The following is an 18,220-nucleotide window of genomic DNA, read 5'->3' on the forward strand; positions in this document are numbered from 1 at the left end:
ATGTAAGTTTTGAAGCAGTGGTAGGGAAACCCTGATAGACTTCTTCATTTCTAACAGCAAGCACTTCTGTATCAAGTTTCCTTAGAAATTCAATAAGTTATTTTCTGCTGGCTTTGTCATTTTGATGGATGCTGGACATCCACTGTGCATCCTTTGGCCCCTGCACTCTTTACTATTTGAAGGGAGACAGAAAGTCCAAGCACTGGCATATAAAGGGGTATTATGCTTGTCCAGAATTTTCCCAGTCTGCAATGCTTTCCCCTCTTAATGTTATTACAAAGATCAAACACAAACCCAACGATTCACACTGTTTTATTTAATTTGAGGAAAACTCTAATGATTCTGTTGTGTTTTGTTTGCAGAACAGAGTGTTCCGGCGATCCCCGCATGGTAGAGAAGACCCACAAGCAGACAGCACAGTGCTGTTTACCCTGAAGAGCCAAGTGCGTGTGCTGGAAAGCGCTGATCACTCTAATGGATCGCATGGAGCTGCAGAAAGTCAACATCGAACTGGATAATCAGAGCAACAGTGGGGAAAGCCTCGAAGACAACTATACAGAGGTGGTGGATTCAGAAAAGTCTGCAATTACAAGGTAAGCCTCTAAATGGGAAGACTCTTCCATTAGGGCTAGAAAGTAATAATCAAAAAGCAAGCTTCACTAATGTCATCTGAGACTCAAAACATCTCCTAGGTAACGCAGTGAAATTGGTGTGATAGTTTCTCTAGTATTTCCCCTTCAGGATCAATTGTCCCTGCCCTGTGCCCTGGAGGATGGTGTGCCAGCGCAGCAGAGCCAACATGGGTCCCCCTCTTGTTGGCTACCACCTGGAATGACCTCTGCAGGCTCCCACCTCCAAGAACCCACCTGGCAGTTTCCAACCACTCCAGCCAAATAGTACACATGTAAATTAATATGCTCTCAGGGCAGTGCAACATGAGCACCCTGAAAGAGGGATTGCTTTCCACAGCAAGGTATGGAGGGCAGCAGTTAAGTGCTCCCAACGGGACAGCCCACCCTCAGGCATCTCCAGCACAACCCATCATAGCACCAGCATCTGGGTGGCCTGAGGAAGACGTCTCAAAACCATTCACCAGCCTCCGGCTCTCAGTTTGCTGACACCTCCCTCACTGCCCCCAACACTTATCTCCAACAGGACAGTTGCAAGGCCCTCTGTTCCTCAGATGTGAAGTACGTGCTCAGCTTTAGCACATTGCTGGCAATAAGGAACTGTTATTTTCCAACGTCTGCAATAATGTATAATTTGAAGATTACTGGGTTTAAAACTAAATGCCAAGGCAATGCAAAGATCTTTTAAACATGTGATTGGACATGAGAACCTTACAGGAGAAAAGAGGGTTTTTTTTCTGAAGGATTTTTAAATATTCACTGCAATGGTCAAAGGGAAGTTTCCACTAATGATAAAAGACTCTGCTTGACCAGAATGCGTGTCATAAACCTCATCTAATATTTTCTTACTTTTCTTTGTGTTCAGTCCATTTGCTAGCGATGATGCAGAAAGTCAGAAGTTCCTTACAAATGGATATCTGGGTAAAAAGAAATTGGAAGAATATAATGAAGAATATGTAAGTTTTGTTCATTTTTAAGGGTAATTACAAAGTAAATCTTATTGGCCTGAACCTTTTTCCGAATGTTTCAGTAAACAAAATTACTCTGGAGCTTGATCAGCATTATCTTGGCTTTGGAAGAGTAAACACATTTTGTAGTAGTGCAGCAAGCCGTTTCTGCAGTCTTGCAAGTAAAACTGGATCTTTCCTTCACAAGCAATCAGAAAAATTCCTCATATCATGCTTGGACTTCAGTAGCACACGTGCCCATGCCATCTCACCCAAGATGTTCAGCCAGGTTTGGTAGACACCCATTTTTCTGACAGAAGATTTGGCTCAGGGGAACTTTGTTGCTTGTATATCAGTGTAAGAGCTGGGACTTAGTGCGTGTGTGCTTGTATTGTTTATTTCCAGCACCCATGTAAATGAATCCACATCCAACTGCATTGCTTTATAGAAAGGGCATTTGTGTTTGGATTTGCAATGCTGAACATTACACTTAGCACACCTGCAACTCTTTAGATAATTCCATATGCAATTGGAAGCACAGCACTAGTTCCTGGGCTGTGCATGGGGGGGCCTTTCTGCTCAGGATTTAACTTTATTCAAAGTTTTCATGCCTTGCTGCAAAGAAAAGCATTATTTTTTTGGTCATGTTACAGGTTTCACTAGGATTGATCAAATAAACCCAAATAATATTATTTCTGATTGCAAGCTAAAACTAAGAGCCATATTTCCCCTTTTTCTTTTCCACTTGGTGGCAGATGTGACTCCCTTACACACCATCCATCCTCTCCTAGTTTTTTCTCCTCTTCCACTCTCCTGCCTCCAGCCTGAGACACACAGTGCTTCCTTCTTTTCTCCCCGAGACACACTTTTATTTCCCCAAAGAAAGAAGCACATACTACTTACAGAAAAATTCAATAATCTGTTTGATTAATTTTTAAAAGTAATCTGAATTTTTGAAATAATAAATAAGATCAATAAATATAATTTTGTAATAATCGGTAAATCTGTTAGGTAGCAATATGTATTACTGTAGAGACTGGCCAGCACTGTCAGTTGCGGCCATGTCACCTCAGTTACCTATCTGGGAAGCAGTCCCCTCCCCACCGAGACAAAGAGAGTGGGAAGAGGCAAACACCTACCAAACACAGCTGGCTTTTTGGGGTAAAAAACACTCCTTATGGTGACAAGCACCTGTGGACTCAGGAACCTTGACAAAGCTCCACCTCTAAGGATCAAGGGAGCAATACAGGGAAAACCAGCAAAGAGGATAATTAGTCTGTTGTGCTCAGTAAAATGTAAATTAATTGCCATTTTCTGTTCTTGCTCCCAACAGCACCGGGGGAGAATTTCTTTTGGAATGTCCGCTTTCAACCTCAGCAATGCCATTATGGGCAGCGGTATCTTAGGGCTCTCCTATGCCATGGCCAACACAGGAATTATACTTTTCATGTAAGTACACAGAAAGAAAAGCAAATAGAATATAAGCAGTGAGCTAATTTTTTTGTGGTTAGAGAGGTACGTTAAGCTTGTTTTGTTAGCTGAAAACTATTGTAAGATCATCTGTAATGAAAACACTTTAGTTGCACCATGAGGAACCGCCCGCTGCTGACAGACCTTAATTTTATTTTAGCCCTGTTTTGTATCAGGAACGCAACTGTGAATTGATACTGTACAGTCAAAAACCAGAGGGGCAGAACAGTATACTGGTCCTAAAATAACAACAGCAATCTTGCTGGTCCAGTACGGGAATTCAACAAGGGAAATAAATCACCCATAAATTATATATTTACATCATCCCAACTATCTAATCACTATGTAGAAATGGAATAAGAATATTTGCTGTAAGTCTGAAATAGCAGCATGCTTTGAATGTAAAGACACCCACGGATTTATTCAGATTTAATGCTACTCCCTGAAGTCTATTTGTACTCAGTGTGCACAGATGACAGCAATGGTATGTGGCTGACATACAGTATCTATACAAAATGGGCTTTGATGGACAGTAACAGATAGCCATGTGAAGTTTTTTAATCTATGGTTAAACTTGTAAAATGAGACAGACTGTACACAAAAAAAAATAAATAATAAAAAAGGTCTTTTCTTTTTAATAACTGGTTTTGCTTTTAAATGAAGCCTTAATTTTAATCCCCTGCAAGTCTGGAATGAAGCACGACAGTACTGTATGACAATAGGCCATTGTTTACATTACTGAAATCAAACAAGCCTTTAAAACAGGTTGCATTGCTATCTTTATATGGCTTCTTTCTTCTGGAAATTGTGTAACTACGACAGCAACAGCATTTGAAATGCTACGTGTAGCTTCCAGTTGCTAAGAAACACCTCCTGTTTTGCCAGCGGAATTTTTAACTGAAAATTAATTGTAAATGCAAATGCTGTCCTGGATAAGTACTTCCCAGCACCTGCACTCAAACAGTTTAGATACAGTATTTGCAGATACAAAAATGGAAAATGGTTTCAACATTGACTACATTACCGTTGAAAAAATGTAGGCTTTGAGCACTTATACTAACAAATATGGCCACAAATTTTCACTGGAAAGTAAACTGTGATACATCAATTCTCACCAGAAAAAAATTAAAGTAAAATTCACCTTTGTAATATCTTTATTTTTGAGGCTCTGTTTATTCACACAGGTGGCTGAAAAGATTTGTTACGAGCCTGATGACATTAGCTCTATTGGCAGTGCTAAAGCAGGGAGTAATGCTAAAGGAATATGGAGTATTAAACAGCAAAAGCAAAGGATGTTTCCACCCACAGCTCATTTTCTTTTCTGTCCTACTTCCATACATTCTGCATGAGAACATTCTCCCTTCTGGTAGAGGGAGCAGTTTTATTTAAAAGTATAAAACTGTGTGGGGATATTGTCACCCCCAAGGCATGCATCCACTGGCTGGAGGTTCCTCTGTTTTCACTGAGCATGACGTTAGTGTTAGCGGGACAGGAAAATCTCATCTACTCAATTGAAACTGCTGGATGTTCATTTTAATTTAGGTGATGCTGGCTGCATTGTCTAAATTTTTGTAATTTACTGTTCTCATGTTGCCCAAGTGCTCTCATGCTGGAAGATGTTCTATAGTGTGAAGGCAAAAGAAAGGATTCTAAAACTCAGAAGCTCTGCAGAAGTTCCCATTACATCCTCCTCTCCAGTAGAGGAGGCTTGCAATAGCATGGAGCACACACCAGAGCACCACTTCTACTGCCTGGCATGATTTAGCAATCAGGATGGCTTTGGTTTACCATATCTCATGTGCCAGGATACAGAGACCATGTCTCTGAATGGCAGCTACGTGGATGCCGTTAATCAAAAAGGATACCATCTTGGCAGGATATACTGTGACCTCAGACATGATCCCCCCTTACTACATTGCATGAGCCCAGGGCATGAGAGATGATCCTGCTCACATGAAGTCTATAGTGCTCTCTGTCGCATCTGGAGAAAGAAACTTCAGAGAAAATTGTGGTGGTCTGGTGGCCACCACCTGGCCCAAGAGCCTATGTCTCTTAGACTGAAACTTATTTACAGTCTTGGCTGTCGGTATCTTCCACATCTATACCAAACCACACATACAGTGGAGTGGAAAGTCTGGGCACAATACTGTGATGCTGTGATACTTGCTGTGCCATGCTGTAAGGCACATCCACATTTCCTAGCTCTGTCATGTTATCATCACATCCCCTTCTGCACCAGCACTTGTACAGGCTGATGACAGGATGGTTATGGTAATAGGATATGCTGCCTATGGTGGTGTGCCCTAAAAATGTCATACGAAAGCTACATTTTTCACCAGAAGCAAAAGAGACAGAGAGCTGAAATCACAGAGGACACAAGTGGTGTGTGAAAGGAACATGGCAGTAATCAGATTTAATAAATTCAGGCACAAGTACCTTCAAGCAGAGTAGTCTGGAAGAGTATGCTGCAAGTGCTCCAAGAGCAGGTGTCCCAGGGTCATGCCATGCTTTAGTATTATGCAAGATTTCTAACGTACTTTGCATAGCAGGCATCTCGAGCTAAACTCCACAACTTCACAATGACATGGCAAAAGTCTAAAGCAGTGACTAGCCAGGAAGTGGCAATGAAGTTGTCACAGTCATAATTTGGGCTGGGCTTTTTTGATAGCTCTGAGTAAGGATAGAGATTAAAATCAGTGAGCAGGCAAAAGACCAGACCTGACTTGCATAGAAATCTTTTCACTTTAGTAGGGTCTTGCTAAGATACAAGATTCTGTCGTACCACAGAATTGGCACTTACCTGGAGTTAAACAAGCCTTGAGGGACTTCTGGCATGTATAAGGTGTAACTGCACTCACAAGTAAGCTACAGTTATCACTTATCTCTGCATTTAGCACTGCCAGTTCAAAGCATAAACTTGCTGAAAATTATTTACACATTGAACTTCATAAGAATGAGCAAGTGTATGTTCAAATGAACTGAGTGTCTCTGATGTCCTGCTTGGGATTCTGATTTCTGCTTTGTCTTGCAGAGTTATGCTGCTCAGTGTAGCCGTACTGTCGCTCTACTCGGTCCACCTCTTGCTGAAGATATCGAAAGAAGGGGGTATGAGAATCAGGCTGGGACTAATAGTTCCTGATGCATGCATGTATTTTACTTTGGAATGCAATTCATCAAGTGCATCCGATTCAGTGGCCCATGTTTCTTTTTTGTTTTGTTTTGGTCTTTTTTTTCCAGAGTCACTAATATATGAAAAACTGGGAGAAAAGGCATTTGGCTGGCTTGGGAAGTGTGGTGTTTTCATTTCAGTTACAATGCAGAACATCGGAGGTAAGTCACTAAAGTTTTCTAACTTCTAATGCTTTTCTACAGAACACAAGTTCTTCCTCTCCTCTGTTAAGCTAAATGGCATCAGAGATGAGTCAGGTACCATATACACTATTTTGTAATAAGGAAGGACAAAAGGAATTCATCTTCATTGTTTCAGCTACCTGATGCTTCAGTGTTTGGTGAAGGCTAGCTGCCTATAATATCTCCTTGACCAGTGAAGACTTAAATGGCTTGGCTGACTGTCTTCAAGGAGTTGGCCATTTCTCTTTATTGAGTACAGTTCAGATTACCCATCATCTGCTTCAACTTAGAAAAGATTAAACCTACCTAAAAGGAACAACACATGGTTCTGTCTCTTCCACACAAGAAAGCATCTTGAGTAATTTATTTTCCAGCTAAATTCTCTCTCTGAAATGATAGTTGGGATGTTATCTGCCTAAGATGTTGAGTTTCTAAGAGTGATTGTTGAAAGTATTCATCCAAAAAGATGCTCCCTGTGAAATATCTATCACAAAACTTCCACCCTCTCAGAACAGGAGGCTGTTTACTTACCAATGTAAGCAGTAGGGGTAGGACTGTGCATTCACGCAACAAAACCTCATTTTAATATTTCCTTTTCCTTTAAGTAGCCTTTTAGGAGACTAAGGAACACCATATCTGAAATATTAATATTTTCAGATGTGAACACATATCTGAAAGCTCGGAGGAGTTTGTAATTTCTTTCTAAATTTCTTAAGGAGAAGTAGTTGAAATATAAATTAAATGCGTCATCGGTCAATTAAATGTGTGTAGATTTTCCTGTGATCTTTCTCTTGGAATGCAGTATGTTCCAACATCCATCACCAGAACATTACTGTTCTCTTAGAGCAACTTTGCTACCCAGACAGAAGTGGTTCACATGTCTCTATTGCAAGAGACTGTTTTAATTTTTTCCATCCTGTTCTATGATCTTTCTAATATCTAATGTGGTTCAGTTCAGGAAGGAAGTATGCTTCCTTGTTAGAGAGGAGTAGCTGCTCCTCTAGTTGTCTTGTCTAGACTGGTTCATAGGGAGAATATTCATCAAAGACCTCTCTGTGGTGAACATAGAATAACTGAAGAAAGCATGCCTTCAGGCAGAATATTTAAATGAGTTGTATTAAAGTCCACACTTCCATCAGGACTCTCAAAAACTAGGTGAGTTTTTGAATATATAGAGTATTGAAAGGGAGAAGCTGAAAATACAAGGGATAAAGAATAAGGTAGATGAAGAAATTTAGAGGCAGTAACAACTGAAGTTACTACAGAACATGGATGAACAGTGTCCATTGGAAAAACGTTTGCAACAGAAAAGGAAAAAGAAAAGTTGAGTGCAAATTTCATAAGAACAGTGATTTGAGCATGTTGTTAATTCAGTAATAACTATTATATTGTAATAATGAATGTTAGATGTCATTCAGGACATGCTCATAACTTTATTGGAGGCTGACCTAATAGAGAACAGTTCAGCTGAGAAGGACCTGGGAGTATTGGTAGATGACAAGCTGACTATGATCTGGCAGTGTGCCTTTACAGCCAAGAGGGCCAATAGCATCCTGGGGTGCACTGGGAGGAAAGTGGCCAGCAGGTCCAGGTAGGTGATCCTCCCCCTCTACTCAAATCTGTGAGGCCATGTCTGGAGTATTGTGTCCAGTTCTGAGCTCCTCAGCACAAGAAAGAAAAGGCGTCACTGGAAAGGCTCCAGCAGAGGGCCACAAGGATGATCAGGGGTCTGGAGCATCTCTCTTATGAGGAAAGACTGCAGGAGCTGAGCCTATCCAACCTAGTAAAGAGAAGACTGAGAGGGGTCTCACTAATGCATTTAAATATCTCAAAGGCGGGTGCCAGAGAGGATGGTGTCAGGCTCTTTTCAGTGGTGCCCAGCAACAGGATGAGGAACAGTGGCCATAAACTAAACACAAGAAGTTTCACTTCAACATAAAGAACTTCTTTACATTGTGGGTGGCAGAGCACTGGAACAGGCTGCCCAGGATGGTCATGGAGTCTCCCTCTCTGGAGGTATTCTCTGAAGGCATTCAAAACTCACCTGGACATGTTCCTGTGTAACTTTCCGTAGGTGAACCTGCAGGGGGTTGGAATAGATGAACTCCAGAGGTCCCTTCCAACCCTAAGGATTCTGTGATGACAATATCAAGGGAACATACCATGTTACTACACTGTTATTCAAACACAACTCATTTCTCTATTTTAACAAATTCTGATTTCCCAAAACAATGTATTTTTCATGCAGCATTAATGATTTCTCGAAACAAATTATTTTTGTTGGAACTACATTGTTTTCTCTGAAGGTGTTTGTTTGGGTTTTTTTCAGCAATGTCAAGTTACCTCTTTATTATTAAATATGAGCTGCCTGAGGTGATTAGAGCATTTATGAAACTCGAGGAGAGTTCTAGGTACGTACCTTTGCCCAACCTGAGCCTCAGATGAAAATTTTTCACTTTGATGTCAGTGGGAATGATTGCTATTTTTTATTCCTCCTCTTTAGCGAATGGTACCTAAATGGGAACTACCTCGTCATACTAGTAACAGTTGCAGTTATTCTTCCTCTCTCCCTTCTAAAGAGTTTAGGTAAGCTTAATGCCCCACTTAACCTTATTTCTTGTTTCTGTTAGGATTGTGAGTTTATATGTAGCTGAACTGGTTTTTGTTTTTCTTGCTGCACAGGTTATCTTGGTTATACGAGTGGGTTTTCGCTGACCTGTATGGTTTTCTTTGTCAGTGTGGTAGGTGGCTGTTTGGGTACTGTCTCTAAGCAAATACAGAGCCTGTAAACTGCAACACTGTTCTATTTCTTACCATGACAATTTAATGTGAATGTTAGAATAGCACCTGCAAGTGAATCAAATCAACCAGCCTGCTGCTGAGCAAAGCCAGAATAAAAAAGTTCAGGCTAAAAAACAACACTTGAAAATAAAAAATAAAGCAGACCAACAGCAGAGGCAGAGTAACAACAAATACTTGCAGGCAAAGCAGAAGTAGTAGCACTTGGTTTCTTGCTCCTTCTCTTTCACCTCTCTCTTCTGTGTGCCTGTTTATATTTCTCCTGGTATACCCTGGATCTAAGTGTAACCTCTTACGGTGCTACTCTTCTGATGACATTGTCTACTGTTTTGTAGGTAATCTTCAAGAAATCCCAGATACCTTGTCCTCTCCCTGTCATGGACCATGGGCTTGGAAACTGGACTGCCAACAACAACACAGTGCCAGCACACCTGATCATATTACCAAATGAGTCTTTCAGTTCTGGTGTGAATTTCATGATGGACAACACTGCTAGGCACTTGCCGGGCCTTGAGGAGCCAAAAGATACCTCTCCCAGAAGTGGTGTGGAATATGAAGCTCACAGCGACAGTAGTGATATGTGTCAGCCAAAATACTTTGTGTTCAATTCACGGGTAAGGGACATTCTGTAGAATTTGTCTCTTAGCTATTCGTGCCACAGCTAAACTGTTGCCTGCCAAAAGTCAGAGGTACAGCAGTGACCATACTTACTAATGGAAGCTTTATTTTACAGACTGCCTATGCAATACCCATCCTGGCATTTGCATTCGTATGCCACCCTGAGGTGCTACCAATATACAGTGAACTGAAAGAGTAAGGTTCTTAAATTTTGTCCCGTACTTCCAGTTAACCAGTTAGCCAGAGATCACTACATGTTCCACCTTGATTGCTGGTGTGTAGACACCCATCTGTTAATGATTTATTGCTCTCCATAGTAAGCAGATACTGGCTTTGCTTTGACTTAATAGATATTGGTGACAAAGGGTCACTGTTCAGATAGACGCATTGATCAATATTTACTTAGGAAAGGAGGAATGTGGACAGTTCTTCAAATGATGTGAAATATACTGGGGAACTTGGTTGTACTGAAACTGATAATTCTGATTTCTAATAATATCTTAATAAATTCTGTGTCTGGGTCAGCTGCTGCTTATCCTTGAGGTTTCTTGGGATGCTAAAGTTTTGGGAGTCTTAGTCTCTTCACTCAGCCTATTTTCCTTATCAAATACACTCACTTAAATCAGCACACAGTTGACAGCTGGGAAGAGCTAAAAAATGCATTTGTTCAACAGCAAAAATTACATTATAGGAGATTGTGCTGCAAAACTTAAGGAGGCCAAAACCCATTACCTCCTATTTCAGCAGAAATAAAAATTCTCTGATTACTTGGGAACATGCTTCCAGGACCTATAAGCTGAAGATTTTCTTGTACCAATTCTTTAACCAAAGGATTTCTAAATAAAAGATTTGCCCTGCAGGAGTTTCCTGAAACTGCAGAACAGCCCTATGTAGATATAAGGGTATGCTCATATAGAGCTGACTGAAAACTCTTGTCTATTATTATTCCCAGCCCTGTAATTTTAACCACTCTGGTTTTTATTTAAAATACACCATTTGAGATTGATCATATATAGATAATGATATACAAAATAACGTGGCATATTTATATGTTGTCACTAAGTAAGCAGTAGAAATGGAGTTTCAACACACTTTCATAAGTCTGTGCAGTTCTGCACAGAGCTACAAAGCTTCAAGAGCTCTGTATAATCAATGTAGTTGCTATGAACTTACTAGCCAATGAAAGGATGTCGGTAAAGCTATGACTCTTCTTTTTCTGAGTACTTTTTGTACAAATAGAGGCTTTCTAAGACTAGCACTGTTACTCTCTTTCTCTCCTACTTCAGTCGCTCCCGAAGACGGATGCAGAATGTCTCAAATATCTCCATCACTGGCATGCTTACCATGTACCTTCTGGCTGGGCTCTTTGGATACCTTACCTTCTACGGTAGGTCAAAGCCTTGTTCTCTGCATAATTTTCACTCTCATTTTAAAGCAGGCAAGATGGTTCTACCATACTGAGGCTCAAGTTTTCAAGTATTACACCTGGGCTGGCATCCAGGTGTAAGCATTATTCAAATATAATGCACAGTGTGTATCCTAATGAATAAGTGGTGGGATTTATCCAGCTATCAGACCACAAGTTCCTCATCCATGAGAAACTCAGAGGCACTTACTAGGGGCACCAGTTTTATATGTCTTGTTTTTGTGAACTCAGGCAACAAGCTGCTGTAAACTTGGCTTCTGGTAAAGGCCAAGAGTGACCATTCTAAAAATACTCTATTGCTCAACAGTTTTGCATAACGCTATTAAGGGCTTCCCACCCTGGCTTTGACACCACTAATTCAAATTCACCTATGCTGAAAAACAGGTGCAAATCATTCTAGTGTAAAAAAAAAATACAGATGAGCTAGAATAACCGGTAGGTAAACAGACTGGGCTGTATTAGCCCACTGTTTTATGCAATCGCCACTTCTTTTTACCTCTTTAGCTCCTCTGTTACAGCAAAGAAGTGAATGACACTGCACAATCTGCTCTTTATTACTGAGGCAAGAGGGCTCTCTCTGAGAGCTGGGACAGAGCCGTGAAGGTTGAAGAGAGCTGTTCCCAGTTCACTGAATTGTTTCCTATTTCATATCAGAGCAATTGTTTTTATCTCAGGTTCCACACCCACTTTATGACTTTGAGAAAGTCATTTGAGATACTGGAGTACAAAGCATCATCTCAGAGCATCACTCTCATCGTCTCTGAACGATGGACTTGTATCTTGTGCTGGGAAAATTCCTCTTTCCTGCCTAGTCCATGACATATCTTATGAGAGCAGTTGGGCCAAAGCTAACCTTATCTGGCTGCAGTATAAAAATCCCTTTGTATGTGCAATATTGCTCAAGTGATTTAACTCCTTTCTGTTTCCTTTTTGTAGGAGAAGTTGAAGATGAGCTGCTTCATACATACACCAAAGTGTACACCTTTGATGCGCTCTTGCTGTCAGTTCGCTTGGCAGTGCTGGTGGCTGTAACCCTGACAGTGCCACTTGTCCTTTTCCCTGTAAGTAACACAGCTACTGAAGCTGAAATCAAGGCTAATTTGTATACACTGACTGTATGTACTCAGCATAGTCAGACTTTAACATTGAAGAAAACTATACCTGAATTTATATTTGGAAGGGTCTGTTTTCTCTTATGTAATTTGACAAGAACAAGGACCTTAAGTAGGTAGGGTTACACACTTTGAAAGACTGAAATAAATCAGTCTTTATAAATAAATCAGCAATAAATCAGGAACAACTGCCCTGGCTCTCTCTGTCTCTCTCTGTACTATACTTATTAAAGCAGTAGGGTAAGTAGTGAAGACTTGGGGATATACTTACAAGATTTCCTAATACAGACATAGGCACCTACTATAGCATTCAAACTCAAGACAGACACACGCAACTCAGGCCATGTGCTGTGCAGCACTGCCAGACCTGGCTGCCAAGGCGGAGAGGCAGAGGCCATGTGGGCATCTTACATACTTGAGTCTATGGACAGGGCAGGAAACTAAGTACTGGAAACAGAGGCAGTAGAGACTGAGCCACATAGTCAAGTGCCTGTGCAACGTTTGGAGCTTGTAGGTTCTGTTCATGGAGAAAAACACAATATCAACAGTAGCAGAGAGAGAAAGACACAGCTAAACAAAGTGCTCTGCAGAGGACTGACCATGCTCAAGGATCAATCCCCACCTGAAAAGCAGCCCTCCAGGCTCTTGAATGTACAGGACTGTCTCTCATGCCTTCCCTAAGCTGCTATGGGAGGCTGGTGTGCCATTTGTATGGCACATACAAGCCCAGCATCATGCTGCCGGTGGACTCCCAGCAATCTGGATCACACTGTAGTGTTGCTATCTGATGAGAGCAGTAACCCTGAGTCCTGTTGCTCCGTAGTCCTGGATGCAAACACGAGCTCTGTGTAGGTACTGTTTCCAGGCTTACTGACAAATAATTAAGAGCAGTGATCACCATTCAAGGTTGTCTACAAAACAAAACTCGAAAGTTCATGTATATAATACCCATCGTGATCAGTCCATCTAGTTTAGAGTGCTCTGGTGCTCTGCTTTAAATGTGTGTTTAAACCAATGCCTAGATTCTTAGTCTTAACTAACTGATCACTCTTCATGGGAAAACAATTTAAAGGCATTGCAAAAGCCTCTGTCAGATGTAGCATTTTGCATTTTTAGCTTTCTGTGTAATCATATTTATATCTGAATCAACCAAGTGTGCAAAGGCTTAGCAGTTTCATACCACAATACTAATCACTCTGTTAAAAGAACTCCCAAGAAAATATCATTTACTTGTAAACCAGCATACAATTTTATATGGCCTATTGGGACAGCCAGCTTAATAGATCTAATTACTTCATTACTCCAAATAAGCAGTATAGTTGTATCTACTACCTATGAACCCTATGAACTACCACACTTGTATTTTCTTAAAGTAGTCACAGTTTATTATAAAAAAAAAAATCATTGCACTGTTAAAAAAAATTATTAAATATAGATCTATGTACCATTAGTGGCAGTAAACTTCAGTTTGATAGCTTCATGTTAAGGACTATATCACAGTAGGAATAATGCACAAGAAGGTGAGAATAAGTGAACAGGAATGCAAGCAGCAGTTCTTTAGTAGAACAAAGCTGTTTTACACCAACTCAGGGGCTGGACAAAATTTTTGCAGCCTGCCTATCTCTTCCTAATATTGGCTCACATCAAGCTGCAAAAATATAAACTGCAAAATTCATGTTGTGTTTTCTAATGATGGCTCCATCTGACAGAATCGCAACTGACTCACCAAACTCAGCCAGAAATAGATCGTTATTTTAAAACAACCAAACAGAAGTGAGATTTCAGCTTCTTTCAGTGTAGAATCATTTGTGTTCAACTTCTACATTTCAGATCTTTTAAGTTAATCACGGTACTTCAGAGTAACACTATCTCCAGCCTCCAAAGGGATTTGCTTATGACCTTTTTCCTACTTACCATCTTCGCTGATGAAAAAGCATAAAAGCTTTCTGTGTGAGAAAGTCAACAGAGCAAAAAGGATCCTCTGCAATAGCTTTTAGGATTACAATTTCCAAGCAGCATTGAAAAATCTTTTATTTTGAGAGAAGAGATATATTTGTATATATTTTATGAAAGTAAAACAGCAGCTTGTTCTTTCCTCACAAAAATAAACGACAGCACTCCTGTGGGATTTTCAGAGGGATCAGGTTTAAGAATATAGCAACTCATATTTCATCCATGCGTTTTTTTCCTGCTGATTTGTATTCACAATAAGGGGTTTCTTTGGGATTTTTTTAGCTGATATTAGCATCTTTCAGTTGAACAGATTTCATGTCCCTGATTTTACACCCTATTTACTTGACTTTCTCCTACACTGTAAATATTTGAGTTTCTGCATTAAACTGTGAATCCAGTTCTCAAAAACCTACATCAGAGTGAGATTACATTAAGGGAACCAAAGACTGAAAACTCATTTCTTCAATCAGAATTTCTCACAGAAAAAGTATCTATCAATAGATCACTTAAACACATGAAAAACAGTGATAAAATAATTGCTGATTAACTTCCCCCACTGCTTTTCCTTTACAGATCCGTTCATCTCTCAGTGAACTGCTGTTTCCTAAAAGGCCGTTCAGCTGGATAAGACATTTCCTGACTGCAGCAGTAATTCTTGCTTTTAATAACCTACTTGTAATTTTTGTCCCAACGATTAAAGACATCTTTGGATTTATTGGTAGGTTTCATAAATACTTTTTGTTCACTCTGCTAATCTTGTCCGCAACATATTTACATTCATGGACTGAATGACAGTCTCAGTTTGGGTCTTACACTAGAATAATTTAAAGACAGATTAAAGTAAGAAAAGACAAGGTAAAAAATCCTAAATAGCTGAGACAAAGATAGCTAAACACTACCCAATATTGTTGCAACCTTGCATAAGGCAATGGGAGTAAGGAATCCAATAATCCCAGTTCTCATTTTAACAAAAAAAAAATTGGGGCATATGGAGGAGAGGGAAATCAGCTCTGGTTTTCAAGCATCTATAGCCTGGACAAAATGCATTGACTGCCAAACTATGCTGTTAGAAAAAGGAGAAATGTAACACATTTCTTTCAACATTCACAGTTCTCTCCCTACTTCTTTTTGGACAGTTTTGGCCTCTGATCAAAGAGGTCCATGAAGAGTCTTCATGCTCTGAGCTGCCTGAGGACTTGGGGATGCCGATGCCCTTGAGAAAGGCACCTCCATGGGGTTTTGCCTTGTTCGTATTTTATATTCCACTCAGGCAACCACTTTGCTCCTCCCTGATGTTTACACCAGGGACACAGTGCTGGGCTGTGTTGCAAGGAGAGTAGCAGCCACTTACAAGGCACAGGTCATCCACCTTCTTTTTGACACCTGCTTTCCAGTGCCGTCGTGCCCTTGGATTGTCTGTTTGTCCTCACTTCACCAGCTCACATGCAGACATCCATAACACAGGCAGCCACACTGGTTCCAACAAATCCTCTCAGTAATAAGTGACACTTTGGGCCCCAAGCACTCAAATAAGTGTACGGAGACCTACAGCTCTGCATGAATGCTGTCTATAGAGAGACCTCTTTGTGTGCGGCTGGTCTTGGAAGAGCAGCTGCCCCCACACACACTCTCTTTTGCAGGTGTATTATGTTGCTTATGTGTTAGACGACACAATGCTCAGCTCTGCTTTCTCTTACAGGTGCCTCTTCTGCTACGTTGCTGATTTTCATCCTCCCTGCTGCCTTCTATTTGCGGCTTGTTAAGAAAGAGCCCCTGAGGTCTCCCCAGAAAATCGGGGTAAGGAAGCTGGCAGCAATTGCAAAAGGAAGGATGGGGGGGGGGTGTGCTTTCCACAGGTCACAAATACTCAGACTGCAATATCTGACAGTTGCTCGTAAACGGTAGTATCTTGCTCAAGATATAGGTCAGGCAGTGTGATCCACCTTGGCATAGACAGCCAGGCTTTAAAAGCCAAAGCCTCTGATGCCCTACTGCTACTGACACACAACAGTAAGTGTCTATGTTAAAGTGTTCCTTAAATCGCTAGTAAAAGGCATTTATTTAATCCAGTCTAAGGTCTAGCCAACACCTCCCTTGCTTAAATAATATCAAGACACTGTGTAAGGAGCTGCTGGTTGATGTTGTAAGGCCAGCTGTGGATTAACAGGAAGATTTGAGGTCAAGGTTAAGAAGGAAGTTTTACTGCAGAGATAATTAAGTGATACTGAGTGCTCTACTGGGACAGATCTATACACCTACAGGAGACATACATGAAGATTTATCATTTATATGCAGTGTGTGTTTATACGTCATGCTGGGCTGCCCAACAGTACCTTTCATCCTGAACATCAATAGGTATCTGCACATTTAACAATATCACCAAAAAGATGTCCTTTGAAAATTTAATCAGAAAATCGATGAAATATACATGCAGGTACATAATGTAAACAAACGTATATACATCTATCTACATGCTTACAAAAGCATGGAAGTTCAAAGGATACATACTGCAAGTATAAAAAAAATGGTTGTTACCATAAAATCATTTCCGATGATTACTTTTGGAGCTGTTATCAGAGACAGACTGAATATCTGTTCACGTCTCTCTTCATTTTTCATGTTGCTCTGTGCTAGGCACGTGTATAATTTCACACCATGCACTGAGATCACATAAAATATTCATCTTTGTGTTGCAAGGCAGAATATTGTTGAGTGTGGACAGATTAATGTAAATAAAGCCCTGCTATAGCAAAGGGGGACTATAAGCATCTGAATCACTTGCATATATACAGAAATGCCTTCAGATAAGAGAGATAGGCTTACCTGTTTGTCAGTATCTGAAGGGGGCTTACAAGGATGCTGGAGATGGTCTATTCATTAGGGACTGTAGTGACAGGACAAGGGGAAACGGGTTCAAACTTACACAGGGGAAGTTTAGATTGGATCTAAGGAAGAAATTCTTTACTGTGAGGGTGGTGAGGCACTGGAATGGGTTGCCCAGGGAGGTTGTGAATGCTCCATCCTTGGCAGTGTTCAAGGCCAGGTTGGATGAAGCCTTGGGTGGCATGGTTTAGTGTGGGGTGTCCCTGCCCATGGCAGGAGGGTTGGAACTGAATGATCTTAAGGTCCTTTCCAACCTTAACTATTCTATGATTCTATATAGGGATGAAAAGGATTAACTCTGAAGCTGTTCTTGGTATGATCGTTCATCGGTAATTGGTCAGCTTTTAAAGAAAAAAAAAACCCGTTCCTGTGTTACGTTTTGCATTATTGTTCATAGTAACAAAGTGGGGTTTTTTGAAGATCTGGTCTTGTAAAGCCTGGCTCTCTTGGACTGAAATTTGCACAAGAGTGACTTTGATTCACATAGCCCTGTATGACAATATTTGGGCTTCAGTCACAGAGAATGACCTGGGTGTTACAAAATGCAGTTCCAGTGGGACAGTCTGTGAACTACAGTCTGCTCAGTCACTTGCTTTATTAATAAAATGTTATTTTTTAATTGCAGGCTCTAATTTTTCTCATAGTTGGCATAATCTTCATGATTGTGAGTATGACTCTTATTGTAATGGACTGGATTTACAATCCCCCAAGTTCCAGACATCATTAACCTGTGGAGACAACTGAGTGCTTTTTATACAATAAATATTTGCATTGTGTGCTCCAAAGGACACCTAAATGGAACTGTTATTCCTAGCTAGTAACTGCGGTATTTTGAAGACAGTTTCTGGTAAGGTCACTAGAACCCAATGGAGTCCATGTCCTCCTTTTCACTAACGATCATTATTTATGCATTTGGAACCTGAACTTAACATTTTTGGCCAAGTGAAATGAAATGTGTGGTGTGGATGCTTTCTGTTTTCAAAACCAAAATAACTGTGTACATAGTCCTCAAAAATAGCTTGGTGTCACCCT

At 40.5% G+C, this 18,220-nt stretch overlaps 1 protein-coding gene across 1 annotated transcript; it reads left to right on the forward strand.

Moving 5' to 3' along the window:
* Positions 1-458: 458 nt before the first annotated feature.
* Positions 459-17,915, forward strand: SLC38A4 (solute carrier family 38 member 4; the record flags this gene model as incomplete). Its single annotated transcript, XM_080620895.1, has 15 exons — positions 459-593; positions 1,495-1,585; positions 2,910-3,025; positions 6,078-6,151; positions 6,284-6,376; positions 8,727-8,808; positions 8,901-8,983; positions 9,080-9,138; positions 9,532-9,810; positions 9,930-10,009; positions 11,101-11,201; positions 12,177-12,301; positions 14,879-15,023; positions 16,005-16,102; positions 17,814-17,915. The coding sequence occupies exons 1-15, from the start codon at positions 475-477 to the stop codon at positions 17,913-17,915; spliced, it is 1,647 nt and encodes a 548-aa protein (XP_080477021.1). The 5' UTR covers positions 459-474.
* Positions 17,916-18,220: the final 305 nt, after the last annotated feature.

Source organism: Psittacula echo, assembly GCF_963264785.1.
Source record: "Psittacula echo genome assembly, chromosome: 1".
In the NCBI taxonomy this organism is placed as follows: Eukaryota; Metazoa; Chordata; class Aves; order Psittaciformes; family Psittacidae; genus Psittacula; species Psittacula echo.